Source organism: Montipora foliosa, chromosome 9, assembly GCF_036669935.1.
Source record: "Montipora foliosa isolate CH-2021 chromosome 9, ASM3666993v2, whole genome shotgun sequence".
In the NCBI taxonomy this organism is placed as follows: domain Eukaryota; kingdom Metazoa; phylum Cnidaria; class Anthozoa; order Scleractinia; family Acroporidae; genus Montipora; species Montipora foliosa.
Genome location: NC_090877.1, coordinates 5903608 through 5921107, shown reverse-complemented (window position 1 = coordinate 5921107; position 17500 = coordinate 5903608). Strand labels below are relative to the sequence as shown.

General features: G+C 37.0%; 3 protein-coding genes across 3 annotated transcripts in view; 2 read left to right on the top strand and 1 right to left on the bottom strand.

Moving 5' to 3' along the window:
* LOC137969447 (histamine H2 receptor-like) overlaps positions 1-1333 on the top strand; it is a 3370-nt gene extending 2037 nt beyond the window's left edge. The window contains exon 1 of the mRNA XM_068815684.1: positions 1-1333. This exon is cut by the window's left edge and continues 2037 nt beyond it. The gene's annotated coding sequence lies outside the window, so the exon portion shown is untranslated.
* Positions 1334-4261: 2928 nt separating this feature from the next.
* Positions 4262-5173, bottom strand: LOC137971388 (uncharacterized). The gene has a single exon (XM_068818223.1). The coding sequence runs from the start codon at positions 5171-5173 to the stop codon at positions 4262-4264; it is 912 nt and encodes a 303-aa protein (XP_068674324.1).
* Positions 5174-8368: 3195 nt separating this feature from the next.
* Positions 8369-17500, top strand: part of LOC137971387 (uncharacterized) — a 15051-nt gene continuing 5919 nt past the window's right edge. The window contains exons 1-2 of the mRNA XM_068818222.1: positions 8369-9973; positions 12068-12142. Coding sequence (XP_068674323.1) covers positions 9055-9973; positions 12068-12142 — 994 coding nt within the window. The 5' untranslated portion in view covers positions 8369-9054. The remainder of the gene's footprint in view (positions 9974-12067; positions 12143-17500) is intronic.

Genomic DNA, 17500 nt, shown 5'->3' with positions numbered 1-17500 from the left:
CTAATCTTAAGATCATTTTAAACAGTAAGATTTAAGGTATATAGTCAAACATTTTTAAATCGTTGTTGGACTCAAATTATTTGCTTTTTTTCTCAAAATAATTTTTACTTTTGTTACGGATAAGGGAAATGAGGAAATTGCTGGTTTCCATAACAATCTTTCATCTTTTTTCAAACTTTCCTTGCATGATTTATTCAAATGACGGTTGGTTTGCATGCGAAATTGAGAGGAAAAACTCACGCACATTGTAAAATACTCATTACAAACAAAGTAGAATTAGAATTATTCCTTTATTATTTAGTAACGTACAAAGTAGAATTATTTAATGTCAAAAGCTATTTCATGAACCAAGTGGAACAGCTGTGAAGAGAGATCTTAAATTTTGTGACTTCAGCTAAAGCAAAAAATAAGTTGAATTGGTTTTCACACATGATACGCCATACTGTTCGATTGTTAGAAGTGAACAATTAAACTTTATGGGCCCGGGATGTCTTTTTACTGCCTCGATTTACCTGAGATTTTTTGCTTAATTAATTGCAAGATATTTTTTCTTTCAATCAATCAAATTAAGTACTTATATAGTGCATGATCCATAGGTAAATGATCTCAGGCGCTTAAAATTAACAATAAGGTTATTTACTTATTAAAAGAGATTTCTTAAAACATAAAACTATAAAAGTTAGAGATAACAAGTTAAACCGACGTTTCGGAGTAGACATCACTCCATTATCAAGGTAAAAATGTTCTATGATGCTAAAATTACAGTATTAAAAACGATTGACGCTAAGAATTAACATAATAAGCACGTGCGAAATTGGCTATAAGAATACTTTAGCACGAATGGAATCCGATTGCACATTGAGGCTAGGCTTAAGTGTTCTTATAAATAACATTTCAAACACTAAGCAATCAAATTTGTTTTTACATTTTTTGAGCACCTCAAAGCGTTTAAGCAGGTCCTGAGGGATCGACCCGTGTGCGTTCTTATAGTGTCTGGCAATAGCCGAGGACTGTTGCTTATGTCCCTTTACACGATTGTGTAAATGTCCGCGTGTGTAGCCTACATAACCTTCATCACAAAGGTCACATTGAAATTTATATACAACACACTGCTGATTTATGATCGGCGGCTTTGCCTCTTTCACTTTCAGTTCCTGTTCAATTTTTCTGCTGGTAAATACAGGCTGGATGGTTTTGTTTACTTTCAGGCTCAAATCCTTAAGTTGTTTTTTTACAAATTCTGCTGACTTTTGGTCTGCGACCAACCGCGACCTTTATCAACAGCCCAAGAGACGGATAACATGGTTCGAGTAGTCTTGCCATTTAAAGACCAAAAGTCAGCAGAATTTGTAAAAAAACAACTTAAGGATTTGAGCCTGAAAGTAAACAAAACCATCCAGCCTGTATTTACCAGCAGAAAAATTGAACAGGAACTGAAAGTGAAAGAGGCAAAGCCGCCGATCATAAATCAGCAGTGTGTTGTATATAAATTTCAATGTGACCTTTGTGATGAAGGTTATGTAGGCTACACACGCGGACATTTACACAATCGTGTAAAGGGACATAAGCAACAGTCCTCGGCTATTGCCAGACACTATAAGAACGCACACGGGTCGATCCCTCAGGACCTGCTTAAACGCTTTGAGGTGCTCAAAAAATGTAAAAACAAATTTGATTGCTTAGTGTTTGAAATGTTATTTATAAGAACACTTAAGCCTAGCCTCAATGTGCAATCGGATTCCATTCGTGCTAAAGTATTCTTATAGCCAATTTCGCACGTGCTTATTATGTTAATTCTTAGCGTCAATCGTTTTTAATACTGTAATTTTAGCATCATAGAACATTTTTACCTTGATAATGGAGTGATGTCTACTCCGAAACGTCGGTTTAACTTGTTATCTCTAACTTTTATAGTTTTAAGGTTATTTACAATGTTTAAAAATTATGACTAATTATGATTATATTTACAGTTGTATTTTACAGTTACAGTTACAGTTACAGTTATATTTACAGTTGTATGATTATATTTACAGTTAAAAATTAATAATAAGCTTTTTGAAATAAAAAGGTCTTAAGTTTTGTTTTGAAAGATTTTAAATCGTTCTCTAATCTAAGTGATTTTGGAAGTTTGTTCCATTCAAAGGGTGCTGCCACTTGAAAAGCTCTGTCTCCTGTTTTCTTGCTTGATTTAAAAGTTGGTGGAGCCAATAAAACTTCATCATTAGATCGGAGATTGTACAGTGATTTCTTCTTGACTTGAACTAGACTTTGTATGTAATCAGGTGATAGTCCATGTATTGCCTTGAAAGTCATCAATAAAATTTTGTATTTAACTCTTAGTTTGACTGGTAGCCAGTGTAGTTTGAACATCAACGGCGTAATACGACAAAAACGTGTAGAATTACATATAAGTCTAGCAGCCATATTTTGCAAGCGCTGAAGCATTTTAATTTGACCATCAGAGCATCCATAAGGAAGACTGTTACAATAATCCAATCGGGCTATTATCGTTGCCTGTATTAGTGTACGAGCTGACTCATATGTGAGATGCTTCCTTATTCTCCTTATATTGTATAGATAGAAATGTCCCATAGCGCACATTTTCGTTATATTGGTATCAAATTTCATGTTACGATCGAACCATACTCCAAGGCTCCTCGCTGTAGTAGTTGTTTTAACTTTAGAATTTCCAATTGTCATTTCATCAAGGGATCCTTTGTCTAGTTGTTGTCGCGTCCCTATTACCAAGAATTCCGTTTTTTGTCTTCATTAGTGTTCATTCATTCTGTTCTTTGTCTTCATTAGTGTTTTCAAAAACATAAAACAAACAGCGGCTACAAATATAATGATAAAGCGCATTTTACTTTTGACTCGACGTTTCGTATGCTACAACATACATCTCCCGGGGGGGGGGGGGGGTACTCGATGTATCCCTGGTTGGGAAGGTGCAGCGCGGCCCCTCATACCCTGACCCTGTTTAAGACATATATCGCTGATTTTCCTACTCATTTTAAGACAGAATTCCGATTTTTGATACCCTGTTTAAGACATTTAACCCAGTTTAAGACAAAAATTGATAAATCGATACCCTGATTAAGACAAAAAATGATAAATTCGATACCCTGTTCAAGACAAAAATCCCGAAAAACATACCCTGGCTGGCCGCACGTCCCCATTAAGCCCTTGTAAGGGAGTACCCTCCCCGGGATACATCTTCAGAAGTGACGGTTGAACAAATTCAAATATGATAAGCTGCTAATATGATATATATAAAATAATTAAGAAGACTGGTAACTAGAGAGATAAGATAAAAATAGTAAGATAAATAAGTAGCAGTGAAAACTGACCGTTCACTAAAGCCACAGTTTTTCACTGCCAACGTTTTCGTTTAACTCGGGGGTGCTCGCCGGAAATTTTGAAAAGAACCCCTAGGAAGTACCAGGAAACTGTCTTGTGGGCGTGGCATGGATTTTTTTCACCCCTAAGAGGTACCAAATTATGGGTTTTAATAAGACAAAATTAAAAATAGTTAATTGTCACTGAAATGTCTCCTGTCATAATTTTTCGGCTCAATACCCTAAAAGGTACCGCTAAAGCTCCTGCTGTGGACCTTTTGAGGCTGAACACCTTAAGAGGTAACAAAACCTCTTTTTTAACCCCAAAAAGGTACGACGAGCACCCCCGTCCGGGAAAACTCATTGCAGTTCCAACAAGATGCCTTATAGAAAACCTTGGATTTTTGTGATTTGCACAAACGATCTTTATAAGGGAAAAAAATACTTGATTTGACAAGTGCTCTACAATATTATACTTTGAGGTTTACAAACCCGTAAAACTTATTGATACACGATTTTAGGCGGCGTGTTACAAACTCACTTTGGAAACCTAAATAAGGCAAAACAAGAATGATATCATATCATTCTTGTTTTGCCTTATTTTTATTTTTGGGGCCTGTAGCGATAGGATTGGAAAATTTAGCTTGATGCTTGTTTAAGACATCATTCATATTACTGAGGAAATAATACCTACTGCTTAACCATTTTGGAGCAACATTTTCTTAATTTCCGACAAACCAGATTGAAGTAAAGAAGATGAAGAACAAATGTGTAATCAACGAAATGTCAGAGTGCGAATCAAATTAATTTAACTTTTCAGAGTGTAAAGGAATCCCATTTGGTATAGCTATAGAGGTCTGTGAAGGTCATCTTTCTGAGGATAGAAGTGGAGAATGTATGGTCTTGAGTGCGTTTGACGAAGATATTTAAAATGGAATTTGGTTGTCCATCTCAAGTTCCACTGTGAAATTAATGTTGGTATGTCGGTTGTTGATATATCGTAAGAACTTTTCAGCTGCCTCTTTGTTTTGAAAAAACGTGAAAGTGTCATTAACGTAGCGAAACCAAATGGGCGGACAATCCTTCGAGTTTTGAATCCATTTTTCTTCAAAATGACAAATAAAAATATTGGGAAGAACTTTTCCCAATGGAGATCCCATGGCAACATCATTTATCTCATCGTAAAGGTTACCATCAAAGAGGAAATGGCTTTTCCTTGTCGCGAACTCCAGCAGTTTTTTAAGAACGTTAGGTGGACGTTTTGGAGGATCAGGGAAAGAGTATACGTACAGTTTTGTGAGGAAGATCTGTATGGTCTCGTCAAGTGGAACATCAGAGAAGAGAGAGCTGACATCAAACGAACATAAAATCTCATTATTGTGTTTGTAAGACTTTGCCCAGTCTACAAAGCTAAAAGAGGCCTTGATTGCAAACTTATTTTTGGAGATCGGATGGAGAATTTGTAAAAGAAACGACTCGAGATTGTAATTATATGTGTTTACGGAGGAGACGATTGGGCGAAAAGGGCAACCGGGTTTGTGAATCTTTGGAAGACCGTTAAGTATACCAGGGGTCGAACCGTAAGGTATTATCTCTTGAAATGTGTCACTGCTGATGATTTCGTCTTGTTTGAGACCTCGGAGGTATGAGATGAGGCTTTCTTCTCTTGAGGTTGTCGGGTATTGTTGAACTTGCTGACAACCAAAATCAATTGTTTCACTATTGACGGTCAAGATACTCGAGCCTGTTGACAATGACAATACCGTTTCTTTTATCAGGTCTTGTGATAATGATAAAATTTGTTCAACCGTCAATTCTGAAGATGTATGTTGAAGCATACGAAACGTCGAGTCAAAAATAAAATGCGCTTTATCATTATGTTTGTAGCCGCTGTTTGTTTTATGTTTTTGATTAAGTTGAAATGGCCAAAGAGCAAGAATATTTATGATGGTATTTTCAAGTTCGACATAAGCCGCATCATATGCCTTTTTCGGTCTCCGTTGGTGGGAATGGGTGGCTTGCAAAGAAATACTGACACCACAAGTTTTCTCATGTTGGACTCTCTCAAGACTGAAACTAGAGCCTGCGTAGCTGGTGGGAGGCAATAACGAGCAGCGTCCCTCTCCCACCTTCTAATGAATCAATTTGCTTTTAGCAATACATTTGGTACAACCTAACTTCCGAGGTTCAAAATTAGTCTCAGAAACAGTGGCTATACCTCTGGAGGAGTTCCTTTGCAGTGAAGCTTATAAATATCCTATCGTTGAACCTCTTCAGAGATCATTCCAACGGAATACCATTGATTTCTCAATAGATACCAGTGAAGGACACTACATGCAACAACCTTCTTTATTATGTTGGAGCAAGAGAAAATCACTTTACGCGGGCTTATCATCGGTTTTTTTTGCTCAACTTACAACGGATTAAAAACCAGTCTTGACACTCGAGACAGCTGTTTGAAATGGCTTTTTTAGTGCGCATTGAATACTGCAACATTCGCCAAAAGGTAAATGAAATGGCCTCATCTCTGAAAAAGTTATGCATCTCAAGGAATATTTCACCACGTGACTCATGAATTCCACATTCCACGTAGTACTGTAAGTAACCGGAAAACCAGACATTGGCAGATGCTGAATATCCCATCATTTAGCTCGGCCACTCGGCAGAAAACATTCCACTATAGGTTAGTTAACATTTGGAATCAGATTTAGAAAATAATATTAAATTAAGCATCAATTTAAATAGTTTCAAGAATAAGCTTAGAGAGACACTTTTACACAAATTTAAGAGGGAGAGGTAAGTATGCTAGGGAATAATTATTAATAATAATCAATTATTTTCAGAGAAACCTTTAAGGGGCTGGTAGGTTATCGATATTCAGAATGATGTGTAATTTTAAAATAATATGCATTTGTCATTTTTTTTTTTTTTTTTACTTTAGTACATGCTTGAATTACTTTTGTAGTTGACGCTGAAAAGCCCCTGTGGGAAGTGGTCAATAAAGCATGTATGTATGTATGTATATCGCACTCATCGCGATTTCGGTTTTTCGCTTGGAATTTATTATGGTAATTGCACTGTGTGATTTTAAAATCAAAGGGACGCGGAGCGCAAGTTTGATTTAAAATCACAACTCTGATTTCAGACAAAAATTGCACGACACGAAGTTCAATTACCACTTTATTACATCCAATAGGCCACTTCGGAAAATACCCTAATACTCTTTGTTTGTCCCCGCTGTATTTCAAGCTGGAGCCGTAATAACCCTTTTCACGGTTAGTTTTCCTCATTTGCATTACAATGTAATCTAACGTGGATGCGAGACAATTTCGGGTTAAAACTACAAAAAAGCTTGAAATTGCCTCACATACATGCTAGACTTTATTGCAAAGCAAATGAGAAAAACTAACGGTGAAAAGGGCTATTGTGCTCCATCCGTCGTTCTCTCCATATACCAAGTTCAATGATGCCTTAATTAATCATCTAAACTCATACTCGTGGATTTCTCGTAGATTTAAAAAAACTCCGGTCATTTTGTGCGTTGGCAAGTGACGTATAACACGACCATTATGTACACTCTTCATTTAATAATTCACAATGGCACTGAACAAACATGTCGCTTTATGATATGGGCTTACTGGTGCAATAACTATGGTTTTTACAATCTGGTGGGTGAAAATGATCATAGGTGCTCGAAGTCGTCACATGATGATCACAATATAGTTGCTAACAGGAAGCGCAATTTAGGTCTTGTCCTCTCGCCCAAATAACTAAAACTAGACCAATTTATCGAAATTGAAAAGCTTGGATGAAGCAACCACCCTTTGCGACTCTCAGGAATTCCATTGTCGTTATGAAGGGTTAAGGTTATGAAAAAAAAAGAAGCAATAAAATCCGTCACGTATTCAACACGAACCACAGAAATAAAGGCTAATAAACGGAAGCGTTTGTTTGTGTTGCGCTGTGATTCGGTGGGGCAGGTGCGAGATAGCTGGAGCTAATTACGTTAAGATGTTTTTTTTTTTTCAACTGCGTTCGATATCTGCCACAATTCCATGGCTTTTTAAAAGAAATCGAAACCATTTTTGCCGCTACACCTGATTAAGAATAAGCCACAAACGCGTACGGCTGAAGGTAAGCCATTACATATTTTGCCATCAATTCACTTTCAGTTGCATCATGGAGACAAATGAGGATAGCCTCCTTGATTCTTGATCTCTGTTCTTTAAAAAAATGGATAACGTTAATGAATGGGAAGAACTTGTTAAAATCGTTCCTGCTGCCATTTTAACTTTTTCTCAAACGCCGACTGTTCGTGAAATAGAGTCATAGCGATCTTTTAAGGCACAGCTTAAAACAACACAAGGTAGTTGCTGAGCGAAAAAGAAAAGATAAATTTACATAGAATTAAATAGTGCGACACATGCCGAAGACACATGTAGAAGCTTCGGCCCCGAATCCAATCCACGGATGTGACTTTTCTTATTCCCTTATTTTCTCTTCTACCACAAGTCCTGGGACACAGTGTCCTAAATTTACGATAATAGTAACTTCCAAGCAAATTAAGAATTAACGATAATCGTTAATTTAGAGAAGAGATCATGTTGTAGCTTTCCCGAGTATGGAACAGGCTACGAACCTGGAACAGGCTACGAGTGGGCAAGTGAGGAAAACGAGAGGAAAAAGGCAATACATTTCGAAAGTACATATTGGCTTAAGATAATATATTTCTTCACCGTTCAATTATCCTTACTCCTCTTCATTTTTGATCACATTTACGTAGGCAGGCCGCCACATCTTCATAAAGATATGGAGAGAACGAATCTCCTTGCAAAGCATCGTATCTATTAATTTGAATGAGTAACGCGTCAGATATAGAAAGAAACAATGGCTGGTAATTCCCCAAATTAAAATTTTGTTTCGGCGACTGGATGCCTTCAATCATGAAAGTACTAAAACCTTATACAAACACAATGGGTTGAAAATGACGGAAGAGCAATTAATCAGTTATCCAACAGTGGCTTTATTATGCAGATGCTGCGTCAATTATTCGCGTGCTCTTTACAACGGACAACAAAGGACGAAAACGTAATTTCAAAACGGAAATCTTCTCATATGTTGGCCCGTTTAAGTGATTTACTTATCACATGATACAGGAACGCGTCAAGGAGAAACTTTTAAACAATTTTTCTTTCGCATTATGTAGACCTAGTGTGGTTTTCGAACACGGTAATTCCCCTCTTCAAATGATCCGTATGTAAAGAAAATGTACGTAAAGAAAATTTTGTGGTTCGAAAAGGTCAACAATGTTTTTAATGTTCTGTCATTGTACGTGAATTTAATAATGCGTTTTTGAAATAAAGGGTCCGTGGGCTTATCTACTGTATACGTAAAATCCGGAAAAGAAGCGGCATGTGCTCGAAGAGGCCAAGTTCGTAAAACGTATTAGTCATTTGCTGGATACTCTGACTTAACTGAAAATCATAAGTGTTCAATTAAAATGCATGATGTTATAGAAACGATGTCAGAGTGCAGTAATTTTCATATTTACACTGTGCTTTAATTTTTTTTTTTTTTTTCAGAAAATGACTTTTCATTCAAATGCTCCATATTTTTCTGTCACGTGTCGGATGGAGATTGTCTGATAGCAATACAGCTGCGGTCCTGGAGCACATAGACACATCACCGAGAGCATTTTAAGTACATCAAACTTCGCGAAATGAACAGGACAAGCCGACTGAATGGGACATGTTATTACCTTGATAGATTCCAGGTCTTTCACGCAACGCCACTCACCACTCAGTATATCGTTAACGTTTCACTGAATGCATTTTTAGCCGTGGTGGCTACGTTGGGTAATGCTGTTATTCTCTACGCTCTTCGAAAGTCAGCCGCCTTGCGTCCCCCGTCGCGTGCATTGCTCTATAGTCTGGCTGCGTCAGATCTGTTTGTTGGCCTTCTCGTTCAACCTTTTTATGTGGTGTATAAGACATCACAACTCATGAACAACCACGAGTTGTACTGCGTAACTGGAATTGGGTTTCATTTGTCCGCAAACGTGTTTTCGGCTGTTTCATTTCTGTCAATAACTGCTATTGCTATTGACCGTTTGCTAGCCGTTCATCTGGGAACCACCTACCAAACCAAAGTGTCTCTCCGCAGGGTGATCACAGTCATATTAACCATTTGGGCGCTAACAAGCCTATGGGTTTTCACTTGGATCATTGACATCGCTGTTTATGAGCTGTTCAACATCACTGCTGTGAATGTTTGCTTGTTTGTTTGTTCGTGTTCCTACCTTTGGCTGTGGTTCAAACTCCGCCGACTAAGAAAGGCCCTCGAGCGCTACAATCCAGAAGAAAACTTCCCTGCAACAAGCTCGCGCACGTTTGGCGTGCACAAGAGATCTGTAACCAACATGTTTTACGTTTATTTTCTTTTGTTAATTTGCTACGTGCCATATTTAACCATGTTTTACATTATTCATACCACTCAAAGAAATGCAACCAAATTTGCTGTTTTAAGTTACACTATAACGTTGGTATTCGCGAATTCAGCTTTGAATCCTTTTTTATACTGTTGGCGAATTAAAGAGATAAGAAAAGAAGTTATTGCGACGTTCTCGAAATTATTCTTCTGTTCTTAGAACAAGCCCAGGAGACAACTAAATATTTCACGAATATTTTGCAATGAGATAATTCAAAATTTGTTAGTGTTCATTAACCTTGCTTGATCCAGCTTTGTGAGGCGGTTTGAAGCCTCTCAATAACCGTAAAATGCATCATTTTTTCCTCTTTCCGATATTAAAGGGCTATTGATATTTCTTTCATTTTTGCTTTATTAACGTCGGAGAAGAATATCTTGACAAATTCAAGGCTCTGTCTTACTGAAACAGATAATTTATTTGTGTGTTCAATACATGAAAGCAGGTGTCATTAAAGCTTTGGAAAAATTGAAGCCTTTATCGGCCTTATACGGTGTTCAGCATGATCCGTTTAAATGGAAACTCCATCCTGTCGACTCAATATTTTAAATGGTGTTAACTTTGTACAGCAATTACAACCTTGATTACTAATGTTGGAAAAAAGGATCGTAAGATACATTGCATATTAACATTATGCTAATCGTAAGATCATTGTAAACAGTAAGATTTAAGGTATATAGTCAAACATTTTTAAATCGTTTGTTGGACTCAAATTATTTGCTTTTTTTCTCAATTGCAAAATAATTTTTACATCTGTTACGGATTAGGGAAATGAGGAAATTGTTGGTTTCCATAACAATCTTTTCGTCTTTTTTCAAACTTTCCTTGATTTATTCAAATGACGGTTGGTTTGCATGTGAAATTTGAGAGAAAAAACTCACGCACATGGTAAAATACTCATTACAAACAAAGGAGAATTAGAATTATTCCTTTATTATTTAGTAACGTACAAACTAGAATTATTTAATGTCAAAAGCTATTTCATGAACCAAGTGGAACAGCTGTGAAGAGAGATCTTAAATTTTGTGACTTCAGCTAAAGCAAGAAAAGAGTTATATATTGGTATACACACGTGATACGTCATACTGTTAGATTGTTAAAAGTGAACAATTAAACTTTATGGGCCCGGGATGTCTTTTTACTGCCTCGATTTACCTGAGACTTTTTGCTTAATTAATTGCAAGATATTTTTTTTTCGTCTTCATTAGTATTTTCAAAAACATAAAACAAACAGCGGCTACAAATATAATGATAAAGCGCATTTTACTTTTGACTCGACGTTTCGTGTGCTATAACATACATCTTCAGAAGTGACGGTTGAACAAATTCAAATATGATAAGCTGCTAATATGATATATATAAAATTAAGAAGACTGGTAACTAGAGAGAATAAGATAAAAATTGTAAGATAAATAAATAGCAGTGAAAACTGACCGTTCACTAAAGCCACAGTTTTTCACTGCCAACGTTTTCATTTAACGCGGGGGTGCTCGTCGGAAATTTTGAAAAAAACCCCTAGAAGGTACCAGGAAACTGTCTTGTGGGCGTGGCATGAATTTTTTTCACCCCTAAGAGGTACCAAATTATGGGTTTTAATAAGACAAAATTAAAAATAGTTAATTGTTAAATGTCTCCTGTCATAATTTTTCGGCTCAATACCCTATAAGGTACCGCTAATACCGTGACCGCTGTGGACCTTTCGAGGCTGAACACCTTAAGAGGTACCAAAACCGCTTTTTTAACCCCTAAAAGGTACGACGAGCACCCCCGTCCGGGAAAACCCATTGCAGTCCCAACAAGATGCCTCATAGAAAACCTTGGATTTCTGTGATTTGCACAAACGATCTTTATAAGGGAAAAAATACTTGATTTGACAAGAGCTCTAGGATATTATACTTTGAGGTTTACAAACCCGTAAAACTTATTGATACACGATTTTAGGCGGCGTGTTACAACCTCTCTTTGAAAACCTGAATAAGGCAAAACAAGAATGATATCATATCATTCTTGTTTTGCCTTATTTTTATTTTTGGGGCCTGTAGCGATAGGATTAGAAAATTTAGCTTGATGCCTGTTTAAGACTGTACACATCATTCATATTACTGAGGAAATAATTCCTACTGCTTAACCATTTTGGAGCAAAATTTTCTTAATTTCCGACAAACCAGATTGAAGTAAAGAAGATGAAGAACAAATGTGTAAACAACGAAAGGTCAGTGTGCGAATCAAATTAATTCTATGTTTTCAGGGTGTAAAGGAATCCCATTTGGTATAGCTATAGAGGTCTGTGAAGGTCATCTTTCTGAAGATGGAAGTGGAGAATGTATGGTCTTGAGTGCGTTTGACGAGGATATTTAAAATGGAATTTGGTTCTTCATCTGAAGTTCCACTGTGAATTTAATGTTGGTATGTCGGTTGTTGATATATCGTAAGAACTTTTCAGCTGCCTCTTTTTTTTGAAACAACGTGAAAGTGTCATTAACGTAGCGAAACCAAATGGGCGGACAATCCTTCGAGTTTTGTATCCATTTTTCTTCAAAATGACAAATAAAAGTATTGGGAAGAACTGGTCCCGATGGAGATCCCATGGCAACATCATTTATCTGATCGTAAAGGTTACCATCAATAAGAAAATGGCTTTTCCTTGTCGCAAACTCCAGCAGTTTTTTAAGAACGTTAGGTGGATGTTTTGGAGGATCAGGGAAAGAGTACAGTTTTGTGAGGGAGATCTGTATGGTCTCGTCAAGTGGAACATTAGAGAAGAGAGAGCTGTCATCAAAGGAATATAAAATCTCATTATTGTGTTTGTAAGACTTTGCCCAGTCTACAAAGCTGAAAGAATCCTTGATTGTAAACTTATTTTTGGAGATCGGATGGAGAATTTGAACAAGAAACGACTCGAGATTGTAATTATATGTGTCTACGGAAGAGACGATTGGGCGAAAAGGGCAACCGGGTTTGTGAATCTTTGGAAGACCGTCAAGTATACCAGGGGTCGAACCGTAAGGCATTATCTCTTGAAATGTGTCACTGCTGATGATTCCGTCTTGTTTGAGACCTCGGAGGTATGAGATGAGGCTTTCTTCTCTTGAGGTTGTCGGGTATTGTTGAACTTGCTGACAACCAAAATCAATTGTTTCACTTTTGACGGTCAAGATACTCGAGCCTGTTGACAATGACAATACCGTTTCTTTTCAGTATCAGGTCTTGTGATAATGATAGAATTTGTTCAACCGTCAATTTTGAAGATGTATGTTGAAGCATACGAAACGTCGAGTCAAAAATAAAATGCGCTTTATCATTATGTTTGTAGCCGCTGTTTGTTTTATGTTTTTGATTAAGTTGAAATGGCCAAAGAGCAAGAATATTTATGATGGTATTTTCAAGTTCGACATAAGCCGCATCATATGCCTTTTTCGGTCTCCGTTGGTGGGAATGGGTGGCTTGCAAAGAAATACTGACACCACAAGTTTTCTCATGTTGGACTCTCTCAAGACTGAAACTAGAGCCTGCGTAGCTGGTGGGAGGCAATAACGAGCAGCGTCCCTCTCCCACCTTCTAATGAATCAATTTGCTTTTAGCAATACATTTGGTACAACCTAACTTCCGAGGTTCAAAATTAGTCTCAGAAACAGTGGCTATACCTCTGGAGGAGTTCCTTTGCAGTGAAGCTTATAAATATCCTATCGTTGAACCTCTTCAGAGATCATTCCAACGGAATACCATTGATTTCTCAATAGATACAAGTGAAGGACACTACATGCAACCTTATTTATTATGCTGGAGCAAGAGAAAATCACTTTACGCGGGCTTATCATCGGTTTTTTTTGCTCAAGATACAACGGATTAAAAACCAGTCTTGACAGTCGAGACAGCTGTTTGAAATGGCATTTTTAGTGCCCATCGAATACTGCAACATTCGCCAAAAGGTAAATGAAATGGCCTCATCTCTGAAAAAGTTATGCATCTCAAGGAATATTTCACCACGTGACTCATGAATTCCACATTCCACGTAGTACTGTAAGTAACCGGAAAACCAGACATTGGCAGATGCTGAATATCCCATCATTTAGCTCGGCCACTCGGCAGAAAACATTCCACTATAGGTTAGTTAACATTTGGAATCAGATTTAGAAAATAATATTAAATTAAACATCAATGTAAATAGTTTCAAGAATAAGCTTAGAGGGGACACTTTTACACAAATTTAAGAGGGAGAGGTAAGTATGCTAGGAAATAATTATTAATAATAATCAATTATTTTCAGAGAAACCTTTAAGGGGCTGGTAGGTTATCGATATTCAGAATGATGTGTAATTTTAAAATAATATGCATTTGTCTTTTTTTTTTTTACTTTAGTACATGCTTGAATTAATTTTGTAGTTGACGCTGAAAAGTCCCTGTGGGAAGTGGTCAATAAAGCATGTATGTATGTATGTATATCGCACTCATCGCGATTTCGGTTTTTCGCTTGGAATTTATTATGGTAATTGCACTGTGTGATTTTAAAATCGAAGGAACGCGGAGCGCAAGTTTGATTTAAAATCACAACTCTGATTTCAGACAAAAATTGAACGACACGAAGTTCAATTACCACTTTATTACATCCAATAGGCCACTTCGGAAAATACCGTATGTTTGTCCTCCCAATTTTTTTTGTTTTCTCTTGGGACCATTGAAAGTCCCAAGAGAAACTGGAAACAATGCTTATGCAAAATTTGGGGGGACAAACAAAGAGTATTATGATATTTTCCAGAGTGGCCTATTAGAAATCGCACAATTTAGTCGCTCAAATACAGTATTTTAGTCGGTACCAATACTTTATTGATCCAGTTGCCAGTTTATAAAAAAGTGGACACAAAATTGACACTGAAAGCTGGAAACTAGCCTAAATCTGAAGGAGGTCATTCAGAAACTGTAAGTAATTAAATTTATCCATTTTTTGGGAACAAAAGTTGCAAAATTCGCCACTGACACAATTAATGGCTTTCTTTGTCTTTCACTGTCCTGCAATTAGATTGGTTACTTTAAACAAGGCTTGAAACCTGATTGGTTGTTTCGTTTTCGTGTTTCTTTCTCATTGGCTGGGGAAAAGGTGCGATTTATAGCAATAAATTGCAATAAATGGTTCGTTGGTGAATAAATCGCACTGCTGAGAGCCAATCAGTTTGTAAGGATCACTAGCTATTTCCAAATGGGTGTAATAAAACGTGGAATTCCCTCGTCAGGTGGTGAATTTTCCTATACATGCATGTAATATTCGAAAGAATAGTTTATAACCAATTATATGCGTACCTAACAAAGCATAACGTAATATGTAAATGCCAATCTGGTTTTCGCTCTATTCATTCCACCGTTACGGCTTTACTTGGGGCTACGGATACTTGGGCTTACAACATTGACCGAGGAAAAATAAACGCTGTTGTTTTCCTAGACCTAAAAAAAGCTTTTGATACGGTTAATCACGAGATCCTTTTATCTAAATTAAATAATTACGGCATACATGGCATTTCTTACAACTGGTTTAAGTCCTATTTGGACAACCGCACTCAAAAGTGTTCCATTAATGGATCACTTTCTAAAACTTGCTCACTAAGTTGCGGCGTCCCTCAAGGGACTATTTTGGGTCCATTGTTGTTTTTGCTATATATCAATGATCTGCCAAACTGTCTAACAAATTGTATGCCATGGATGTACGCAGATGACACCCACCTAACATATGCGGGTGACAATACAGGCGACATAGAATCAAGACTTAACCATGATCTAGAAAATGTTAAAAAATGGTTGATAGCAAACAAACTTACCCTGAATATGACAAAAACCGAATTTATGCTGATTGGATCAAGGCAGAGGTTGTATGCTCTCACAAATCCTCCAATTCCCGAGATTAATGGTGCTCCTATCACTCAAGTTTCTGTTGCTAAATCCCTGGGCGTGCTTATTGATAATAATCTTAACTGGAGTAGCCATGTCGATAAACTGACAAAGAAAGTAGCTTCTGGAATTGGAGCCCTCAAACGTATGAGGCATCTCGTTCCTCAGGCGACATTGCGCTCTATTTATCACGCTTTACTTCAACCGCACTTTGACTACTGCAATGTCGTCTGGGGAAACTGTGGTATCACGTTACATGACAAATTACAAAAACTGCAAAATAGAGCAGCCAGAGTTTTGACCTTCTCTAATTTTGATGCAAATGCTAGCGAGCTATTCAAAATTTTAGGCTGGAAAAATCTAGTTAGCCAGCAACAAATTGCGCTGGCCACAATGGTCTATAAGTGTCTTCAGGGGCTAGCACCGGAATATCTATGTTCTAAATTTACAAACCGCGAATCTGTTTATAGTTTAAGAGACTCTGAAAGAAAGCTTAATGTTCCGTTTCCGCGGACAAATAGTAGAGGTGCTACTGTCTGGAATAGCTTACCCCTCAAAGCGAGACAAGAAGAGTCTCTTGGGCTTTTCAAAAATCTGATTAAAGACATATTTTAGTATAAAGCACGGCATTCATGGAAAGCAGCTTTAGAATTAATATAGTATTATAGTAATTGTATTTTATTGTAATCATTTTAAAATTTTACCTTTTGTAATTTAGATTTTAGCATTGTTTGTAATCTTAGCTGATGATTTTACCGTGCATAAATAATAAAATATCATATCATATCATATCATATCATTCAATGAGAATATAAATCTTAGACCAGGTATATGAATGGCATGATCAGTAAATTTGAGCTTTTTTTAACAAGAAAATTAGTTGTATTGTCTCCTGTATTCGTTTTATCGAAAAATGTTTTAAGATACTGTGATTGGTATAAATCAAAGCTCATGTAAATCGCCCGCTGTATTTCAAGCTGGAGCCGTAATAACCCTTTTCACTGTTAGTTTTCCTCATTTGCATTACAATGTAATCTAACGTGGATGCGAGACAATTTCGGGTTAAAACTACAAAATAGCTTGAAATTGCCTCACATACATGCTAGACTTTATTGCAATGCAAATGAGAAAAACTAACGGTGAAAAGGGCTATTGTGCTCCATCCGTCGTTCTCTCCATATATCAAGTTCAATGATGCCTTAATTAATCACCTAAACTCATACTCGTGGATTTCTCGTAGATTTAAAAAAAATTCAATGAAATTAGTTTGAATTTCGGTCATTTTGTGTGTGGGCAAGTGACGTATAACACGCTCTTTATTTAATAATTCACACTGGCACTGAACAAACATGTCGCTTTATGATATGAGCTTGCTGGTGCAATAACTATGGTTTTTACGATTTGGTGGGCGAAAATGATCATAGGTGGTCGAAGTCGTAAATGATGACGATGACAATATAGTTGCTAACCAGGAAGCGCAATTTAGGTCTTGCCCTTTCCCCCAAATAACTAAAACTAGACCAATTTATCGAAAGTGAAAAGCTTGGATGAAGCAACCACCCTTTGCGACTCTCAGGAATTCCATTGTCGTTATGAAGGGTTAAGGTTATGAAAAAAAAAAAAGAAGCAATAAAATCCGTCACGTATTCAACACGAACCACAGAAATAAAGGCTAATAAACGGAAGCGTTTGTTTGTGTTGCGCTGTGATTCGGTGGGGCAGGTGCGAGATAGCTGGAGCTAATTACGTTAAGATGTTTTTTTTTTTCAACTGCGTTCGATATCTGCCACAATTCCATGGCTTT

Coding starts and splice junctions, on each gene's coding strand:
- LOC137971388 (XM_068818223.1), bottom strand. CDS start 5,173: ATGCTTCAACATACATCTTCAGAATTGACGGTTGAACAAATTTTATCA.